This window comes from Chaetodon auriga, chromosome 20 (genome assembly GCF_051107435.1).
Source record: "Chaetodon auriga isolate fChaAug3 chromosome 20, fChaAug3.hap1, whole genome shotgun sequence".
NCBI classification, from domain to species: Eukaryota; Metazoa; Chordata; class Actinopteri; order Chaetodontiformes; family Chaetodontidae; genus Chaetodon; species Chaetodon auriga.
In genome coordinates, this window is record NC_135093.1 from 5,672,691 (window position 1) to 5,690,986 (window position 18,296).

General features: G+C 43.7%; 2 protein-coding genes across 4 annotated transcripts; one reads left to right on the top strand and one right to left on the bottom strand.

Annotated features, from left to right (window-relative positions):
• Window positions 1-6,340: 6,340 nt before the first annotated feature.
• On the bottom strand, window positions 6,341-9,292 carry arl3b (ADP ribosylation factor like GTPase 3b). 2 transcript variants are annotated; one of them, XM_076759934.1, is made up of 6 exons: window positions 9,198-9,292; window positions 8,529-8,672; window positions 8,264-8,380; window positions 8,093-8,143; window positions 7,467-7,652; window positions 6,341-7,374 (listed from the first exon to the last, which is right to left on the bottom strand). In XM_076759934.1, exons 1-6 carry the CDS (start codon window positions 9,198-9,200, stop codon window positions 7,327-7,329), a joined length of 549 nt encoding a protein of 182 aa, XP_076616049.1. In that variant the 5' UTR covers window positions 9,201-9,292; the 3' UTR covers window positions 6,341-7,326. The 2 variants fall into 2 exon arrangements, with proteins under 2 accessions (XP_076616049.1, XP_076616048.1); XM_076759933.1 differs by having other exon boundaries at window positions 8,777-9,292.
• Window positions 8,735-17,141, top strand: sfxn2 (sideroflexin 2). Of its 2 annotated transcripts, XM_076759930.1 has the most exons (13): window positions 9,266-9,474; window positions 9,582-9,754; window positions 12,398-12,634; window positions 13,135-13,305; window positions 13,387-13,485; window positions 13,944-14,019; window positions 14,302-14,387; window positions 15,024-15,084; window positions 15,178-15,244; window positions 15,325-15,374; window positions 15,461-15,510; window positions 15,605-15,652; window positions 16,285-17,141. In XM_076759930.1, the coding sequence occupies exons 3-13, from the start codon at window positions 12,480-12,482 to the stop codon at window positions 16,382-16,384; spliced, it is 963 nt and encodes a 320-aa protein (XP_076616045.1). In that variant the 5' UTR covers window positions 9,266-9,474; window positions 9,582-9,754; window positions 12,398-12,479; the 3' UTR covers window positions 16,385-17,141. The 2 variants fall into 2 exon arrangements, with proteins under 2 accessions (XP_076616047.1, XP_076616045.1); XM_076759932.1 differs by lacking the exons at window positions 9,266-9,474; window positions 9,582-9,754 and adding an exon at window positions 8,735-8,883.
• Window positions 17,142-18,296: the final 1,155 nt, after the last annotated feature.

Genomic DNA, 18,296 nt, shown 5'->3' on the forward strand with positions numbered 1-18,296 from the left:
ATCAAGTTCTGGAGTCATAAAAAGTGTCTTTATGTTTTCTAATCAGATTTGACTGACTCAAAGAAGGAAAGCGAACTGGCGTGACGTCCTCCGTCCACGCACCTCTGCGGCGGCGCCCTCACAGTTTGAAAACCCCTGCTATGGATGCTGCCAATTCTTCAGTGATACTAAGATTCAGGCACTGATGTGAGTGAATCCTCGAGCGAATTAATATATTTGAACAAATGAGCTTGAGGGATTCCAAAATTTTCTTTAAGATTGTCAAAGGACACGAGGGTGTTACCTCTATAAAGATCTGAGATCTGCTGGAATCCCGTCTGAGCCCAGAGTCTGAACCCAGGATCTGATCTACCTGGTGCAAATAACACGTTACCACAAATAGGAGAAAACTGTGATTCCCTCAACGTGTCTCGTGATTCACAACAAGCTGTAATTGTGGTTTTAAGAAATGGATTAGCTGCATTCTGCTTAAGCCTTCGAGTGAATCAGAGTAAAGATGCTGTGTTTAACAAGAGCCAGTTCACTCAAAGTCCAGTCGAGGAACAGTGGAGCTCGACGGTGCACAGGAATATGTCACATCGAGCTTTAGCTTTGAAGGAAATACTTGATACTTGACTCAATTAGTTGTTGGTTTTGGTCTTTTATCATTTAATATGTCTCACATTTGTACAAACAGAATCTCAGCATGTGCTCTGTGTTTTTTGTTCCAGTTCATACAGTCATCCCTGGAGTCATCTGCTCACTTTTCATATGACTTCAAGAACAAAACATCCTCCCACTTGCACCCAAACATGGTTCAACCTCTGCTGTTTCCTCCTAAACATGCACATAATCTGCCTGGCTGCCTTCTCCCGGTTGACAGTTCGCACACAAATCTCAAAAGACTCGTTAGCTGCAGGACAAACCCATTCAAACCAAACTTTAAACATCTTTGTGTCCGCCCAGCACAAACGGGGCTCATGAGTATGTGTGGGTGGAGGCCTGCAGAGAGAAAACAGGATGGAGAGAGCTCGTCTTGAGATGAGTCGTCAGTCGAAGTGTGTGTTTGTTCCCCCCTCAGCCCAATGAAGCTGCTGCGTTGATGCTTTACCCGACCCAGCGTGTGTGTGTGTGCTGGAATGAGCAAATAGGGAATGGAAATTTAAAAAAAAAAAAAAAAAAAAAATACTTTAGCATCAAAATCTCCAGAACAGCAACTTCAAGAAATAGGTCGTCATTTTGGGAAATAGGTTTATTTGCAAAGACTGAAATGAGACTGATAACACTCCTCTGCTAAACATGAAGCTGGAGCCTGCAGCTGGTTAGCTTAGCTTAGCACAAAGACTGGAAACAGGGGGAAAAGCTAGCCTGGAAACAAGGTAACACAATCAGTACCAGCACCTCTGACTCATAACCCCTCATAAAACCATTGTGTGTCGTTTTTACAGTCCAGTTTACATGAATTAAACAAGATTTAACATGTTTATTTGCGACCTTTAGACAGAGCCAGGCTAGCTGTTTCTCCCTGCTTCCAATGTGTATGCTAAGCTAGGCTAACTGGCTATAGCCTTGTACTTAAGGGACAAATAAGAGAGTGGTGTCAATCTTCTCACCTAACTCTCAGCAAAGAGGTAAATCAGTAAGTATTTCCCTTAATGGGGTTTGTGGCGAGGTTTTCTTTGTTAATTACTGTTTCCTACGTCAAGACTGAACTTTCAGTCTCAGTGTCCGGACGCCGTTTCTTTCCTCCTAACGTCAATCAGTGGTTGATGTACACGTGAAAACAAACACGTTAATCATTTTGCTCCTTCTTGCTCCTCCTTCGCCTCACTCCCACCTCCTTCCTCTCTCGGGCCGGTGGGAGGTCTGATGTGTTGCCTTTTTTTTTCTCACGTCAGCAAACCTCAGCAGAGACGCAGGCGGCCAAGAACTGTGGGGTCGGAGGTGCGGCATAAATTACAACGCTGCTTTTCTGTCTTTCACTCTCAGACACACACACACACACACACACACACACACACACTAACACCCCACCCCCCAACCCTTCCCCACTGACACACACATTTTCTCACACTTGCACACACAGCTGCTGCACAGCTGTCTGATCCATGAGGAGGGAGAAAGGCCGTAATTTGGTCGCCTACATCTCTGATCTGTATCTCTGAAACACACATGCACACACGCACACACACACTGTGAGGGTAAAAAGCTTTTATCAGCTAATGAAAAAACCACAGAAGCCTCTGTTGTCTCATATAGGTTAAAAAACACAACACCAAGAGGACTACTAAAAAGAAAATTGACTTTTTTTATTTGGATTTTTCAGCTTACATACATACACAAAAACTATTGTCCACAGAGCTCTTGTCAATTAACGTTTTCCTGCTGACAGTAAGCAGATTGATAGCGCTCTCTTGTCTGTGCTATAAATACAAGGCTACAACAGCTAGTTAGCTTAGCTTAGCATAAAGAATGGGCCTGGCTCGGCCTCCCAAAGCTGCCGACCATCACCTCTAAAGCTGACTAATTAAGCCATAGCTCGTTAATCCGCACCAAAACACGAGTTTCAAAACGTCAATTAGTTGTTTTATGAGGGCACCAGGCAACCAGTGGAGACTCCAGGAAGTCTGGCACATAACCTCGGAAAACAACAAGATGTCAGTTTTCAACTTGATTTCTGGCTAAAAGGTTGGAACGCTCTGTAAAACATGGATAAAACAGAAGGTGATGACGTCCTGCTCGACAAACACTCAATTGAAAGACAATATTTAATGTTTTGCCTCAAAAACTTTGTGTAAATATCTGCTTATTCTGAATTTGATGCTGCAACATGTTTCAAACACACTGGGACAGGAGCAACTAAAGACTGGGAAAGATGTGGAAGGCTCCAAAAACACCTGTTTGAAACATTTCACAGGTAAACAGGTTGATTGGTAACAGGTGACAGTATCATGATTGGGTATGAAAGGGGCATCCTGGAAAGGCTCAGTCGTTCACAAGTGAGGATGGAGCAAGGTTCACCACTTTGTGAATTGAATGATTGGATGAAGGAGATTACTGCATGGACTCAGGAACAGTTTGCAAAGCCTCTGGTCAGTGAACAGCTCATTTGCAAATTGTTTGCATTCTGTTTGTAATTACAGGCTTTGAAGTTAAGCTTGTATTACCTGTCAGTTAGCCAGCTGTAGAGGTGCAGGTAGTCGTTCGATGAAAAGACTGATATCACAGTAAATGTGCAGCCAGTTAGCTTAGCATAGCATAAAAACTGCAAACAGACCAACACCAGGCCTGGCTCTGTCCAAAGCAAAGCAGAAAATCAGCTTATACTAACAAATACTGACATGTTTTATCTTGTTCCACTCCATTCCAGTAACCCAGTATCACCAGCTGTGTACACCAGTTGCCTCCAGCTGGTGCCAAGAAGCAGTCCAGCACATAACCTCTCATAATTTTTGGCTGTATTGGTTAATTAGTTAACTTTAGATGTGCTGATAGCATCGAACAGAGCCAGGCTAGCTGTTTTCTCCTTGTTACACTCGTAATGTTAAGCTAAATTAACATGCTGCTAGCCGTAGCATCAGATTTACTGTGCAGGCATGAGAGAGGTATTTATCTTCTCTTCAAACTCTCCACCAGAAGGCACAAAAAGGAAAAAAAAAAAGAAAAGAAAAATGCGTATTTTCCAAAACATCTAACTGTAACTCTGAGGGTGTTATCATACTGAATTTTCCATGGTGCTTTGTGAGAATTTAAGAGCCAGAAATGAGGAACAATGCTGGTACATTCTGTCTGTGTGAGAGGAGAGGAAGGCTGGACAATGAGAACCTTTGTGAGAGAAGAAGAGGCTGTTAGTCTCTGAGGGTCTCTGAATCAGTCACATACAATGTTACGCAAAGTAAAACACACGACGTGCTGTTCCTGAAGCAGGAACACACTGAGACATACAACACCCCCATACGCCTTCTTCTGGGCAATTATTGATGACCTGAATGCAGCTCAGTAAAGCCTGTAGGTGACAGAGATGGCTTCTTCAAACATCTCTAGAAGCTTTAAAATTAATTTCACAGCCGCAGCACAGAGAGATACAGAACACAGGATGCAAAGTCAGTAATGAATAAGACAAAGGCTCAACAGCCGCAGCTGCTCTGTGAGGCTGAATTACAGGCATGTTGATAAAAAGTGTCTTCATGAAATAAAATAGTCAGTGTATTGTAAGAATAAAAGCAGTCTGGGTGGATATTTTGAAGTAAAGACGTCTGGAAAGAAATAATAAGCCCGTTCTTATGCATGGTGGTGCTATAAGCTAAATGCTAACATGCTCACAATGACAATGCGAACATGCTGATGTGTTTTTACATGCTGACGTTTAGCGGCTGTAATGTTTGGTGTTTAACATGTTCACCACGTTTGCTTAGCTTGTTAGCATGCCAACATTTGCGAATTAGCACTAAACACAAAGTGCAGCTGAGGCTAATGGGAACTTCCAGGCATTTTTGAGACAAATCCATCCTCTGATCCAGCTTCCTGAATGTTTACAGATTCACCAAGACTGTTCACGGTGTCCTTTTTGTGTGGTTGTGGTGTCATTCAAGAGCCTGGACTTGCACCTTTAAAGTGATTCTAGTGGGATTATATCAGCCACAGAGAAAACATCACAAAGCTCCTGTTCTGCACCTTTCAGGTAGATTAGATACAAACACGAACAGATACTCAGGTTGATCATATATAGAAAATACAGGTCATGTGACCACCGTTAGCGCCTGTTGAACTCAGCAATCAGAGAACAATAACTAGTGTCATCTGCAAGTTCTTGCTTCACCTTCTGTCAGACTTTGGTGGAAACCAGAGGCAGAGGCCGATGGGATGTGATGTGCTCCCAGCTTTGCCTGAATAAGCAATAAATGGATCCAAGCCAGCCCTTGACTGGGCAGGAAGGTGATCAGACCACTGCTCATGAGGGCCTCCCACTCTCCAACCATGCAAACCTGTGATGAAAAGCCAAAAGCAGCACAGATCTGAATCCAGTCTGAGCTGGGTGGAGCCTTCACAGGAGCTGCATTAACTAAAGAATTCACCAGAGAACTGGACGTCAGAGTTCTGGGCCAGTTGTGGAAGCGTTCAGATATTTTACTGAAGTACATCCTGTGTAACAAGAGGAAAAAAAGAACATTTTTCAGGACTTTTTCAGGGCCTCTCCTCTTAGTTTTGTTGCAGGAAATGTTTCAATGTTAACACTGTTATGGTGAGCTCAAATACCTCAAAGAAGAAGAAGGCAATGTTGTTTTGATCCATCACACCCCTCTAACATGCAGGCACCACCGGTATGCAGGTGGTCTCATGTGTACCTGCAGCCCTCTGGGCCCTGCAGGTGGATTAGGTTTGTGCATTCCAGATAGTTCGTTCAACGCGGGGGAGTGGGGTTCAAGCTGCACAGCCTCTGCTGCTCAGCCTCAAGGCCATGAGGCGTTTACCCAACCAGGTGGATACAGCAGCACCGCCTGCCTGTTAGAAAAAAGTTTCTGTTTTTTTAAATCCTTTAATAGAAGTGTGGTGTCCTCCTTTTGCAGGATGGACATCAGAGAGTGATTTCCCCCACCTCAGACTGTTTGATTTGAATTTTAGGTGCCTGAAGATGGAAAACTATTCAGTTTATTGAGCTTTAAGGTTCATTGTTAACCTCAAAGGAAGTAAAATTTAGTGTAGCGGGTCCACTTGCAGTGTATGCAGAGATTAAAAGGGGAAAAAAAGGGGAGAAAAACAGAAAAAAAATGGGGAGAAAATTTTAGTTTTGTCTTATTCATTGTCCTAGAGTTCATCATATTAGATTTATCTGCAGAAACCACAGGTATAGGTGAATAATAATAATAACAATTCCTGTAATTTATATGGGGAAAAAGTCCTAAATGGACCTTTAAGGCCTCCGTCACTGATCTACAGAGAATTAGTTGGTAAAGTTGGTGCATGTGAATTATTGTTGAAATATTCAGTCAAGATATCATGTGGATTTTATCACTTTGGACATGTACTGTTTCTCAGAGCTTCAAAAGAGCTTTACTTTGAGACTAGTAATCTTATTTTTACATGTAAGTTCTACACAAGCACGATATTACAGTGCTTTTTCCATCCCAGCACACTGCAACAACAAATCCAGTGCTTTGTTTAATTCAACAGAGCTGCTGTCTCCACAGAGTCCTCCACACTCGGTTGTTGTCACAAACAGCTGACTTCACCTGCTGCTGGTGTGTGACCGCTACAATCTGTTAAGATTTACAAAAACAAAAAGCCCCTACATGATGTGAGTGAACTAAAGCATGAGAGTGCAGAAAGCAGCTTAATCCAAAAAACAAATAATTCAACAATGTCTGATTTTTCTTATCTTTTTTATTCACATACAGTACCTTCAGTTCTGGACAGATTACATTCAAGAATATCAAAAGAAAAAGCCAAGAGAGTGAATTCCCTCACTATAACCCAAAGAGCACGAAGAAATGCACTGGGACATAAAGTACATATACCGCTGTTAAAAATCTACCAGCATTATGCAAACATTATAGACTACAGAGTACAGCAGCGTAACTTATACTCTATAACATGCGCATAACGTCACATATGAACACAGGGCGCAGCTATTTACACTGAATCCAAAAAGTGTAGTTCCTCCTAACCATTTAATTCCCTCTTTTTTATACATATTAACATGTACAGTATTACTCTTTAGTGGGGAGAGTTGGACCGTTTCTCCAACATCCTTGACATCACACACGCCACACCAGTCGTCGTTTGAAAGCACTCTACTTCACCATAAATAAAACAATTACAAAAATATACCTCACTTCAAACAGAGCCATAGCAGGAAAAGCGCTTCCAGCCATTGTGGAATGATTAAAAAAAAAACAACACAACATATTGACCTGTAAGACTGAGGTGGAGAAAAAGATGTGAAAAAGAGTTTAAAGAGCATGCTGGAATTCCAATGAAAGACAGCAGTTTAATGGGAATGTCTGAGGTTGTGACAGGCTGTAGACGGTGGCCGGGATTGGCTGGGGCAGCGGTGGTGACGTGGGTAGTCTGGGTGGAGGGGGTTGATTTCCTGGCATGGGTCCCCTTTGAAGTCAAACCTCCCTCCTCTTTGTAGAGGCCGACGCGGGAAGATGTGTTGAGATTAGTAAACATCAGCGATAAGGGAATGCAGGGGGTTAAAAACTCCAAGTCCATGTTGGATTAGTAGTGTGTTTACATTCACAGGTATACCCCATCGTACTAAGGCTCAGGAGGGTGCGATGTGTGTCAGTGTATGTGTGTGTGCTGCAGCTGTTCCTCCTGAGTAGAAGAATACTAGAAGCGAAGCTACTTTTTCTTGGAGTTGACGCTCTTGCAGACCCAATTCATGCCCTCCTGAAAGTGAATTTAACAGCGGCACGGTGAGAAGAGAACAACGGCAGGTAGAAACAAAGGCAAAAAAGGAAAAGCTCGGCTCGTACGCTCACCTGAATCCCCTCGCCAGTGAGGGCGGAGCATGACTGGATCTGCCACATGCGATCCCGGATGGTGTGCAGATTGAGACCCTCGGCGATCTCAGAGGCCGGGGCGGCTGTCAGCAGGTCCTGCTTGTTTGCAAAGATCAGCACAGGAACGCCGCTCAGCTTCTCCTCATCCAACAATTCGGCTAGCTCCTGCAACAAACATTAACATCTGTTAATTATACATGAACACACGCACACTGCAACAGAACAAGAACAGACTCCAGTACTTCATGTTAATGAAAAGCTGAGCTGGAGACTACAGACTTGAAACTTGGATTCAAGTGATAAAGCTCACAGATATGAAGACCTGATTCCTGTGAGCCTGGTTTGGTTAACACAGTGTTTAAGGGAAAATGTTCACCCATCTCATTAATGGATGAATGGATGAAATGAATATTTTTGGGGTTTTTTCATGGTTTTTTGGGGTCAGACAAAACAAGAAGTTTGAAGACAGTCTGGGAAAATGTGATGGACATTCTTCACTATTTGGGGACATTTTGTACACCACATGATGGAACAGATTCAGAGCAGTATACACGACAGTAAATGCAGAGTGCACACCGTCACCAAGCAAAACATACTGCGCATACCTGACCCGTTTCCTCAAATCTCTTTCTGTCAGCGCTGTCGATGACATAAATCTGAAACAGAATGGAAGTTCTCCTTGTTAGCATGAGCAGCAGGTCCTCAGTGTACGTGTGATAAACGATGAATGGATCAAAATCGTGACGCCTTTGTTGTGTTTGGTGCACCGAGCTCACCAGCACATCAGTGTTTTCAAAGTAGTTTCTCCAGTACGGCCTGATCTTCCTCTGTCCTCCGATGTCCCAAACATTCAGTTTAAAACCCTGAGACTGCACGCTCTTAATGTTGAATCCCTGGAAGAAGCACCAAACATCAGGCGGGTTAGATAGAGGAAGCAGAAAAATCCATACATCTGCAAGGAGCAAGGCCACCCACCCTTTGTTGTATAATGTCTGTTTGATGTGATAACAGAAGGCGTGTGCATGAAACTTTCCTCTGTACCTGTGTCGGGGTGATGTGGCTGATGTCCTCAGATGCCAGCTGTTTGAGCAGGGTGGTCTTGCCGCCGTTGTCCAGACCCAGCAGCAGTATCCTAACCTCCTGGTCTGGCGTGCTCTTTAGCTTCCGCAGGATGGACAGCAATCCCTGCAACAATCGATGAGAGCAGCCATGTGATGTTACTTTGCCGGGGGGACAGGGGGAGCACTGTTGCAGCTAGCCACCATTGCAGAAATGCATCTCTTCCTTACTTCCATCCTCCCGGGCTCCTCACTTACAGGCCGTGGAAGTGCATTTCTTTGAGGATGAGCGAGCACGCTCCTAATGGTACCGTTATATGAGGACAACAGCAAATCGTGTGAGTAGTTCGTCACATCATCTTTCTTTTTCTTGAGCCTTGCGGGCTGGCTGTTTCAAAGCGAGGCTAGTTAACGGCACGCAAACGGGAGCTAAACGCGGCTAACGTGACCGTGCTAAGCTAATCTCCCCAGATAACTGAACGAAGCAACAAGGCAGCTTCTGCAGTTCAGTGTTTTTCTCGAAAAGTTGCGAGCCGCGGCAGCCATTAAAACGCAACTGCATTGAAGTGAGCACTACTTAGTGCGAATATTTGTACATTTGGCGCTTGATGTTAACAGTTATTGGCTAATTATTGCGATAAATTAAACTCACCATCTTGTTGCCTTCTCTCCTGGAGACGCCGCCGAGGGTTACTAAGGGGCGGGTGACGTAATACGCACAGTTACGCACACGCTCGAGCACAACCCCAAGTATGGAGGATGAGTTAAGCTAGCTGCCTGCTAAATGATTCAAATGTAGGCCAACAGCAGCTCTACATGTTTAATTTCGTGGGCACGTCTCGTCCACAGACGTTACAATAAGTTACTGCACACAAATTTGCTTCATGTCTACACGAGACGCAAAACAAACCCGCCATATTGTCAGACAGGTAATTAGCTAGCTATTTAGCTTAACAGTTACGTGTCACAGTAGCCGTAAACTCAAGCGTTTGTCAGTTATTGCCAACATCTTGACCGTGTCTCTTTTATCTTGTAGTCAGATAAAAGCGTAACAAAGCGCCAGGTTCGGTTTTCGCCGGTTTTCACGCAGGGAGCTGCCCCAGCTCGTGATTGGAGGACGGCATGCCACGTGCGCCTGTCCTTACTATGCCACATGAGCACATTTGATTACCTGACAGGTTGCTCTATAGGGCGGCTGAGGAAACTGAGGTATGTATTCTGCTTTTTGTCATTAGAGATCGCAGCCTGTGTGTCGATGCTTGGGCTCGGCGTGTGTTCCTTCTTTTCTGTGCTTCTTGCAGAAGTCAGACTCAGCTCGAAACTCGAGCATGAGTTGCATCACTCTGAGTTCCGACTGACTTCACTCTTTTCGGAGTTGTGTGTTCGGTAGACTGAACACAAGACCTCGTTCTGTCCACACATCCAGTTTGTCTTTGTTAAGGAGCTGTATATAGACAGACACATTTGTGCATTTTGTGCACTGATTGACTGATTGGGCGGTAGTTATCAGATGCTGGATGTGCTCTGGCCTGCAGATCCTGTTTGTTGAGCCTCTGGTGAAGTTTCTTCTAGTCCCTCCAGTTTGTGTCAACCGTTCTGCAATGTTTTAACTCGGCCTTCCCTCGCATGCAGGCCTGCAACTACCATCCTCGTGGATTATTAATCAATTTAAACTAGTCAAACATGTTGCAAATGAATAACAGCTGTCCACAGCAGTTTCCCAAAGGCCAAACTGACTAGTTCAATCTGCTTGTTTTGTCCAAGCAGCAACGATCCATTCCCAGTATATGTTGAAGAAAAGCAGAAAATCCATACAGCTAAGAAGCAGGAGCAGGTTTGACATTTGTGCTTGAACACTGAAACAAGTAATCAATCATCAAAATAGCTGCAGATTCTGTTGATCGACTGCTTGATTAATCGACTTGTCATCCCAGCTCCAGTTCTTAGTTGTTCAGGTATTCATTTTACTGTCATAGAAGATGAAGAAATGCAGAAAATATTCACATTGTAGCATCTGGAACCTTTGAATTCTTTTGCTTTTGTGATATTTTAGTTGCAGCCTTCATATGTTCTTGTAGTCCTCTCCATTTGTACTCCTTTCAAAAGGTGCCTGTTGGGAACGGGCCGATTGCTTGGCGTCCGGTGTCGCAGCTTGAAACTTTCTCAACATCACTGACCTGGAGAGCTGGAGACCCTCCGCAGTTCTAGACCTAAAACTAAACTTTATTCACAACACGGTAATATGACAAAACCCCACTAGCTTTAGAAAGTTTATTATTAACTCAAATTTGCATCTGGAACAGCTGCGTCTAGAACTGTGAGGGCTCTCCATCTCTGCAGGGTGATGTTTCTCAGCTTTCTCAAGAACCGCTCATCCGAACTACTTCACACTCGACGCTGCACTTCCTCGAGTCCTGAGCGACACACCCGCCAAGTGTGAAGCCGATCGGATCGACAGTCGTAGAGTAAATCAAAGGACAGACAGACCTTTCATATTAGTTAGGATATTACATACAGTGTCTTTAAAACAAGGCCCAGTTTCCATGCAGGGAGCAGCAGTTTCATCCTCTGAAGCCAGGCCCAGTGTTTGTTTATGTATCCTTATTGATATGTCATGGTATGTATGCAGTGTTGACTTTTGGCTCATGTTCGGTGTTCTCCACAAGATTCAGCAGACCTTCACCCTACTTTCTAAACAAATAGCTCCAGAAACAATCCAGTTCCAGCCAGACTGAGAGCGCTGATATACTCCTCTCCTCATGTGCCCTTTTATTTACCGAAGATTGACCCACACGAGGCAGACTTGTGTTGTGAGATTTCACAGAATACCAGTAAATAATTAGTAATGTAGTGATGAAGATGCGCAGCGGGATGTTTGGGTAGTTTGGGCTGCAGTCAGCAGGTTCTGATTCCTCCGGTTGGGTAATAGGAAACAGAGTGCTGAAGCTGCAGAAACCCAAAATGACAACCGGTGGAACCATTTACCAGGATGTGGTCAATGATTTCTAGAGGAAGTTTGGCCCTTGAGAATTTTTAGGGAGGAACAAGAGTCTGTGTTTGTTCAGAGCTGTGTTGGGTTTGAACCCAAGGGCACTCGCTGGCAGGCAGCAAGTGCAGCAGCTTGGCAGGGGGCTCGAGCCGAAGGACGGCTGACCTCAGGCCCACCAGACTGGCCAGGGTTCAAGTCCAACATGACAGCAGTGAACTCTTATTTAATGTGCCAATTATTTTCGGATTTTTTTTTTAGTCTATAAGACATTTAAAAAAAAAACCTAAAGAACCAAAGAACTAAAACTAAACTAGTTTTGACCAACAAAAACACAAAGTTACTGATTTGACAATCGTGTCAGGCAAAGAAAATCTTCATATTTAACAGGCTGAAACCAGAGACAGTTTTTTCACCTTTTCATGAAAAATGCCTGAAACAATTAATGTAAGGATAAATATATTTTTAAGCTAATTGTTTAATCAACTAATGGATGCAGCTCCATATGCTTTTGCACATTACAAAAAGTACTTTTATTAAAAAAACAAAAAAAAGGTCAAATATTGGATTAATGGGAAATTTGGAGGTCTAAGCTGGTGGTTTGTGGTGGCTTTTCATTGGATAGTTCACACACACACACACACACATGGACTCACTCTGTGGGAATGGGAGTTCAAAGGTGAAGCGGTCTGTCCCTCTGTGACCCACTGAGCTCAAACTCTGTTAATGTTAGAACAGGCCGGGCTGGTTTGACAGCAGTGACAGCGTGACCTGGTTGTGATAAACTGACAAGAAACATGCGTGTGAGTCATTTCTGTCAGCGTAGGTCGTCATCAGAGCCGGGCTTATTCCCCTGTTTTCTCAAGGTTTGGACTGCAGCTGCTGAGTGACGGTCTGCAGACTTTAACTTTTTAATGCAGTAAGCTGGGACTGCTTTTTAAAACCACGATGGCTCTGAGTTCATTCGACATCGACGCACCACGATGGGATCAGTCTACGTTCATGGGCCGACTGAAACACTTCTTCAACATCACAGACTGCAGAACGGCGCTCCTACCTGACTCGCGCCTGGATGAGGCCAAAGCTTTGGTGGAAAGCTGCAGGTAAGAAGATAAAAAACGAATGTGAACTGAACATGCTTTCACACAGACACTGGAACTGTAATTTACTGATAGCATGACGATCCTCAGGCACGTATTCTGAGAGGAAATACAACTAAAAACTTAATACATGTCACGCTGTTTCTATAAGTTTGGTCAGTATCTTCATTTCTGCATTTATTATGAACTGTAACCTAATTGGTGCAAAAAACACATGAGCTTGAACAGATTTTTAAAGATTAAATGAGTATAATATATCAGACAGAAGTGCAGATATAGCACACAGAATGCGAAATCTGTTTTCGGGTGGATTTCTTCCGTCTTTTTGCCTCACACCCTGGGGTCTTTTAACTTCTGCAAGTTTAAACATGAGAAATTAGCTAAAGACAAAGAAAAAGAAAACGGCTTCACAAGAACGTGTCTGCATGGAGTTGATGGTGTGAGGACGTCTCCTGCAGGCCTGTGTTGGTGTGTTCAATATGTGTGTTTTTGGCGCTCTGCAGGGCGGGGTCCGTCCCTCCGGGCACCACGGAGGAGCAGCTCCACTACGCCAAGAAGCTGTACGACTCGGCCTTCCACCCCGACACGGGCGACCGCATGAACCTCATCGGCCGCATGTCCTTCCAGGTCCCCGGAGGCATGGCCATCACCGGCTGCATGCTGCAGTTCTACAGGTACTGAGGGGCAGAGAGAGCGAGCTGCCGTCCACATGTCACAGAGGAGGCTTTAGAGGTTTCATCACTGTCTGTTTCTAGGACAGTTCCTGCTGTGGTGTTCTGGCAGTGGGTGAATCAGTCCTTCAACGCTCTGGTCAACTACACCAACCGTAACGCCGCCTCCCCCATCACTCCCAAGTAAGAGTTTACTGTCATGCCAGTGGATTTTGTGCCTTTTTAGTGTTTCCTTGAAAGCCTGTAATGCATCATCATGAGTGACAAAAACCAAAAAACCCTGCAAATGTTTGACACTTTTGTCAAAAAATCTGAAATGATGGTCTTTCTGTAGGCTAATCAATGAATCGACGCAGCTCTTGTCGATGCTGCACTGTGATGAGAAAACGTATTCATGGATTCACTGTGAGAAGACGAGTGGAGCGTCATTATTTAATGCAAAATAATTATAAAAACCCACCCCTAGTGCTGACTGAGAGGACGAAAACGCTCGTTTTCCTTCATATCATTAAACTTTTCAGTCATCTGAATGAAACCTGGCGTGAAAGTCTCTTCTCTGAACGGCCGTCACTTGAACACACCACTGAAACCGTCAACGTCTCTATTCTGCGTCTGAAAAAGGTTTTTATCGTCTCTCTCAGGCAGATTGGAGTCGCCTACCTTACGGCAACCAGCACAGCTTTAGCAACAGCAGTCGGACTCAACCTCTACACAAAGGTACACACACACACACACACACACACACACACACACACGTACAGTGCTGAATTTGTCACTAAAGTCATCCTGATAATGTGAAACACTGAATCACTCAGATGTGTTTCCTGTTTCCTGTTAGCAGCATTAGCGCTCTTTTAAAGCCAGTCATTATCTGGACCAGATGAATTGTGGGTAGTGACCATCATCTGGCAGCCATTCTGCATAAAGTGTTGTCACTTTTGGTATTTTGATTACATCATTTTGATGCTAATACTTTATTTTTCTGTCTTCACGCTGCAGAAAGCTCCTCCTCTCGTCGCTCGCTGGGTCCCCTTTGTGGCGGTGGCAGCGGCCAACTGTGTTAACATTCCCATGATGAGACAACAGTGAGTCCTGCTGCTCAAACTCGTAATAAATGTGTGCGAGGTGGCGCTTCGTGCTCGGTAGATCTTTGCCGCAGCTGTTTGTCGGGGCTGTAATCATGGAGTGATGTGTGGAGACCAAATTTGAGTGTAACATCTCAAAAAAGAAGAAAGTTAGATGTCGGTATATATGTTGTTTTTCCAGCCATGCTAACAGGACCGGAGATAGCTTCAATATCTGAAATATCTCAACAGCTATTGGACAGATTGGTGTCACATGTGCGCAGACGTTCATGGTTCCCAGAGGATGAATCTGAACCTCTCTGCTGATTTGACTTTTACTGGATTGATCCTGTCATGTTGATTTCCTCTATTTTAAGCTGCAGCAGCTAAACAGAGCTAGTTTTAGCTTAAAATGAAGGACAGAGTTAGCGATATGACATAATCAATAAAGCAAGTTTAGCTAACTAGCACCTTGGTCTTGTTTAAAGGCTCGTGAAGGTTTTACTTATGTTCTTTCTCTTTTAGTTTCGTCTGGTCTGTTGAACATCCCTCTTTTAGATTTCATTTGAAGTCACGTCAACATTTTCCCCAAGTTCGGGAAAGTTGAGGAAACCACAGCGATTTACATTCTGCTTCCCTTCTGTGTCACTTTCTCAGGGAAATTCTGAATGGCATTGCCGTGACGGACGAAAACGGCAACAAACTGGGCCACTCCACGGTCAGACGCACTTTTATTTTAGAAATAAAAACACAGCGGTTTTCCTTTAGCGCTCATAAACTGTCTGTAACTCCTGTTGTGTCTCTCCTGTAGAAAGCGGCAGTGAAAGGCATCACTCAGGTGGTCGTCTCTCGGGTCACCATGGCCGCTCCAGGAATGAGTATGTTAATATTCCACTGAGCTCTTCCACCTTATCCTCGTCTTCCTCTCTTGACTTCTCTTCTTCTTCTCCTCTATCAGTCATCCTCCCCATCATCATGCAGAGGCTGGAAAAATACAAGTTCATGCAGGTCAGACCTTTAGCTTGGTTTCCGTCCTCCTGCTAAGATCCTCCGCTTCAAAGCGTCCGTCCTCAGGCTTTTCTGTCTTTTCACAGAGAATCACGTATCTCCACGGACCCATTCAAGTGATGATGGTGGGAGTGTTGTAAGTAGGGGGAGTCACGGGGGGTTGAATGCGCTCAGGGGCGTTTCATGGTGGAGAGAAATAACTTATTTTTTTTGTTCTTGTCTTTTTAAAGTTTGATCTTCATGGTGCCTGCCGCCTGCTCCCTGTTCCCTCAGAGATGGTAACAAACCTGCTCCTGTACAACCCAGATCATTGATTTTTTTTAGAGAATATATGCTTGTTCTAGTAGTTTTTGGTAGTTTAGCCAAAGTGGTTCCCAACCGAGGGGTCGGGCCCCTCAGAGGGTCACCACTTTGTGAACATGTGATTAGATGAAGGAGATTAATACATGGGCTCAGGAACACTTGGAAAAACTGTTGTCTGTAAACACATGTAGTTTATGCAGACTTAGGACAGAACTAGCTAACTAACTCCTTATTGGGAATTAAAGAGCAGGATCGTAACAGCTGCAGGGGAACCAGACATGATTTTTCCACACATTCTTGCAGCTCGACCCCTGACAAAATCCATATTTTAAGAAGACTTGTAGGAAATGTTCTCGACCACGACGTTCTGCAAATAATTAGCAGCTTACTTTCTTAATTGTGCTCATACATTTAGTTATTTTTCTGTGTTCTCCCAAACTCGTTCGTATTGTTTCCCACAGTTTGTTCAGTCTGAAACCTTCTGCACAAGCAAACAAAGCGACATCAGTTTGTGTAATCAGACAAAGTACGTTCTGACCGTGTTCCTCGTCTTTTCTTTCTCTTTCCCTTCTGTCCACATGCTCCCCCCTCTCTCTCTCTCTAACAGCTCTATTCCCGTGTCCAAGCTGGAGCCCGAGCTGCGAGACTCCATCGTGTCCCAGTACGGAGACGCCGTTCAACGTGTCTACTTCAACAAAGGCCTCTGAGGCTGCGAGGGCGCGTTAGCACTGTGTATTCGACACCGAATACGTGCTGTATGTGTTCATGTCATTCATTCTCTAATCATCAGATGCTCTTCTGTCTCCGTCATCTTCTCATTGGCTTATTGGTGGGAGCTCGGTGTGATTTGTTATCACAATCATGTCACTTTTTAAATCTAATTCTGCCTCTTTGGTTCACATTATTTACTGTTTCCTCGCTGACAGATACAAGGGGCACTGTGTACTCCTGTTGAGAAACCAAATGATCTCATCTCAGGAACGGCGCATTACTTTGCCTGATTAGATCGCGTGTTAGTTTGTCCTTCACGGTGTGACTCGTCCGTGGTTGTTTTCCTTGGCTGTTTGTTGGCGTCTCAATGTGCTCTTGAACTGTGTCGGCCAAGCTTCTTACAATCTGTGCCTTCTACGAAGCGGCAGGAGCGACAACACTGCTGGATTGTGTTTTGTTTTGTTTTGTTTTGTTTTTTTTCTTTTCTCAAACCAATATTGGGTTCACTGTGAAACCGGAGGAGTACTTCTATGCATGGGTTAACGCTGGGACGGTCAGCGTGGCGTGGACGTTGTGAGATAAAGGTGGAGGATACTGCCCTCTTCTGCCTGAATGGAGGTAGATGCATTACGACTTGTTGGCATGATTTGTCTGAAAGGTTTGCCAGTCGGATCGTTCCACTGCGTAAACTCAGACTGGTGCCACAATCCTCAATATAAGCTGGAATAAAACCACACAAATATTTGAAATGCAGTAACCTGTAGTGTTGCTTTTTGTGCGTCTCTGTGTGTGATACATTTTGGATGAAGAGGTTTTAGGTTTGATGAAAACAGCAGCACCTGGACACATGGTGGAAGAACTACTCAGATCCTTTACTTAAAAACCAAAAACCAGCAGTGTCAATATACTCAATGTGAAGTAAAAGTGTGTAAAATTGCATTTAAAATCCTCCCTAAGTAAAAGCAGGGAAGTATTAAAGTATCAAAGTCAAAGCACTTCTTCAGCTGAGAAGCCTCTGTGACTGATATTATTATATATGACATGATGAGATTGTTGATACTGATGTGTGCGCAGCAGTCCAGTGGTCCCCAGCTGAGTGAAAACTACAGCATGGGAGTAGAAGTATAACTTAGCACTAAAAGGAAATACTCAAGTGAAGTACAAGCGCCTCAAAATTGTACTTGAGTGAACGCAGGATCTGCCACTGCAGACAGAAGGAGGCAAAACAGCAAAGTCAACATCTGCAGTGGCAGATTTATGTGAGTCACATCAGACCAGACCGGATGTTTCAGAAGCAGTAATTTTCCAACGTTAAATGTTCTTCCTATTTCAACACACACACGCTGCTTATGAACAACTGAATCATTGCATTTGTTAGAGTCAGTGGTGGAGGAAGTATTCAGGTCCTTTACTTAAAGTCCTGTACTCAAAACCTGACTTAAGTACAAGTATTATCAGCAAATTTTATGTAGTGTATCAAAAGTAAAAATACACATTATGCAGTACAATGGACTGTTTTAATGTTATATCTGATGTTTTTAGATTAGATGCATTAATGTTGCATTTTACTGCTGTAGATGTTTAAGGTTGAGCTCATTTTAATTACTTTATATTCTGATTAATCTACAGCAGTGTATCATATTCTATAAGATCATCATGTGTTTTTAGCATCACTGTCCTGTGAGAACCACAAATCTCCAAAATGTCAGAAAAACAGCCTGTTTTCAGCTTTGTGACGATGCATTTTCCAGTAAATCCAAGAGGCTTTTTGAAGAGTTTAGATTAGGAGGTGGGAGAAATTTCTCAAACCATGAAGTAACATTTAATCCTTCAATTTTGTCAGAATGATAAATATAAACACTGGAGATACGTGGTTTTCACTGGAGGAGGGGTGTGAAAAATTGTAAT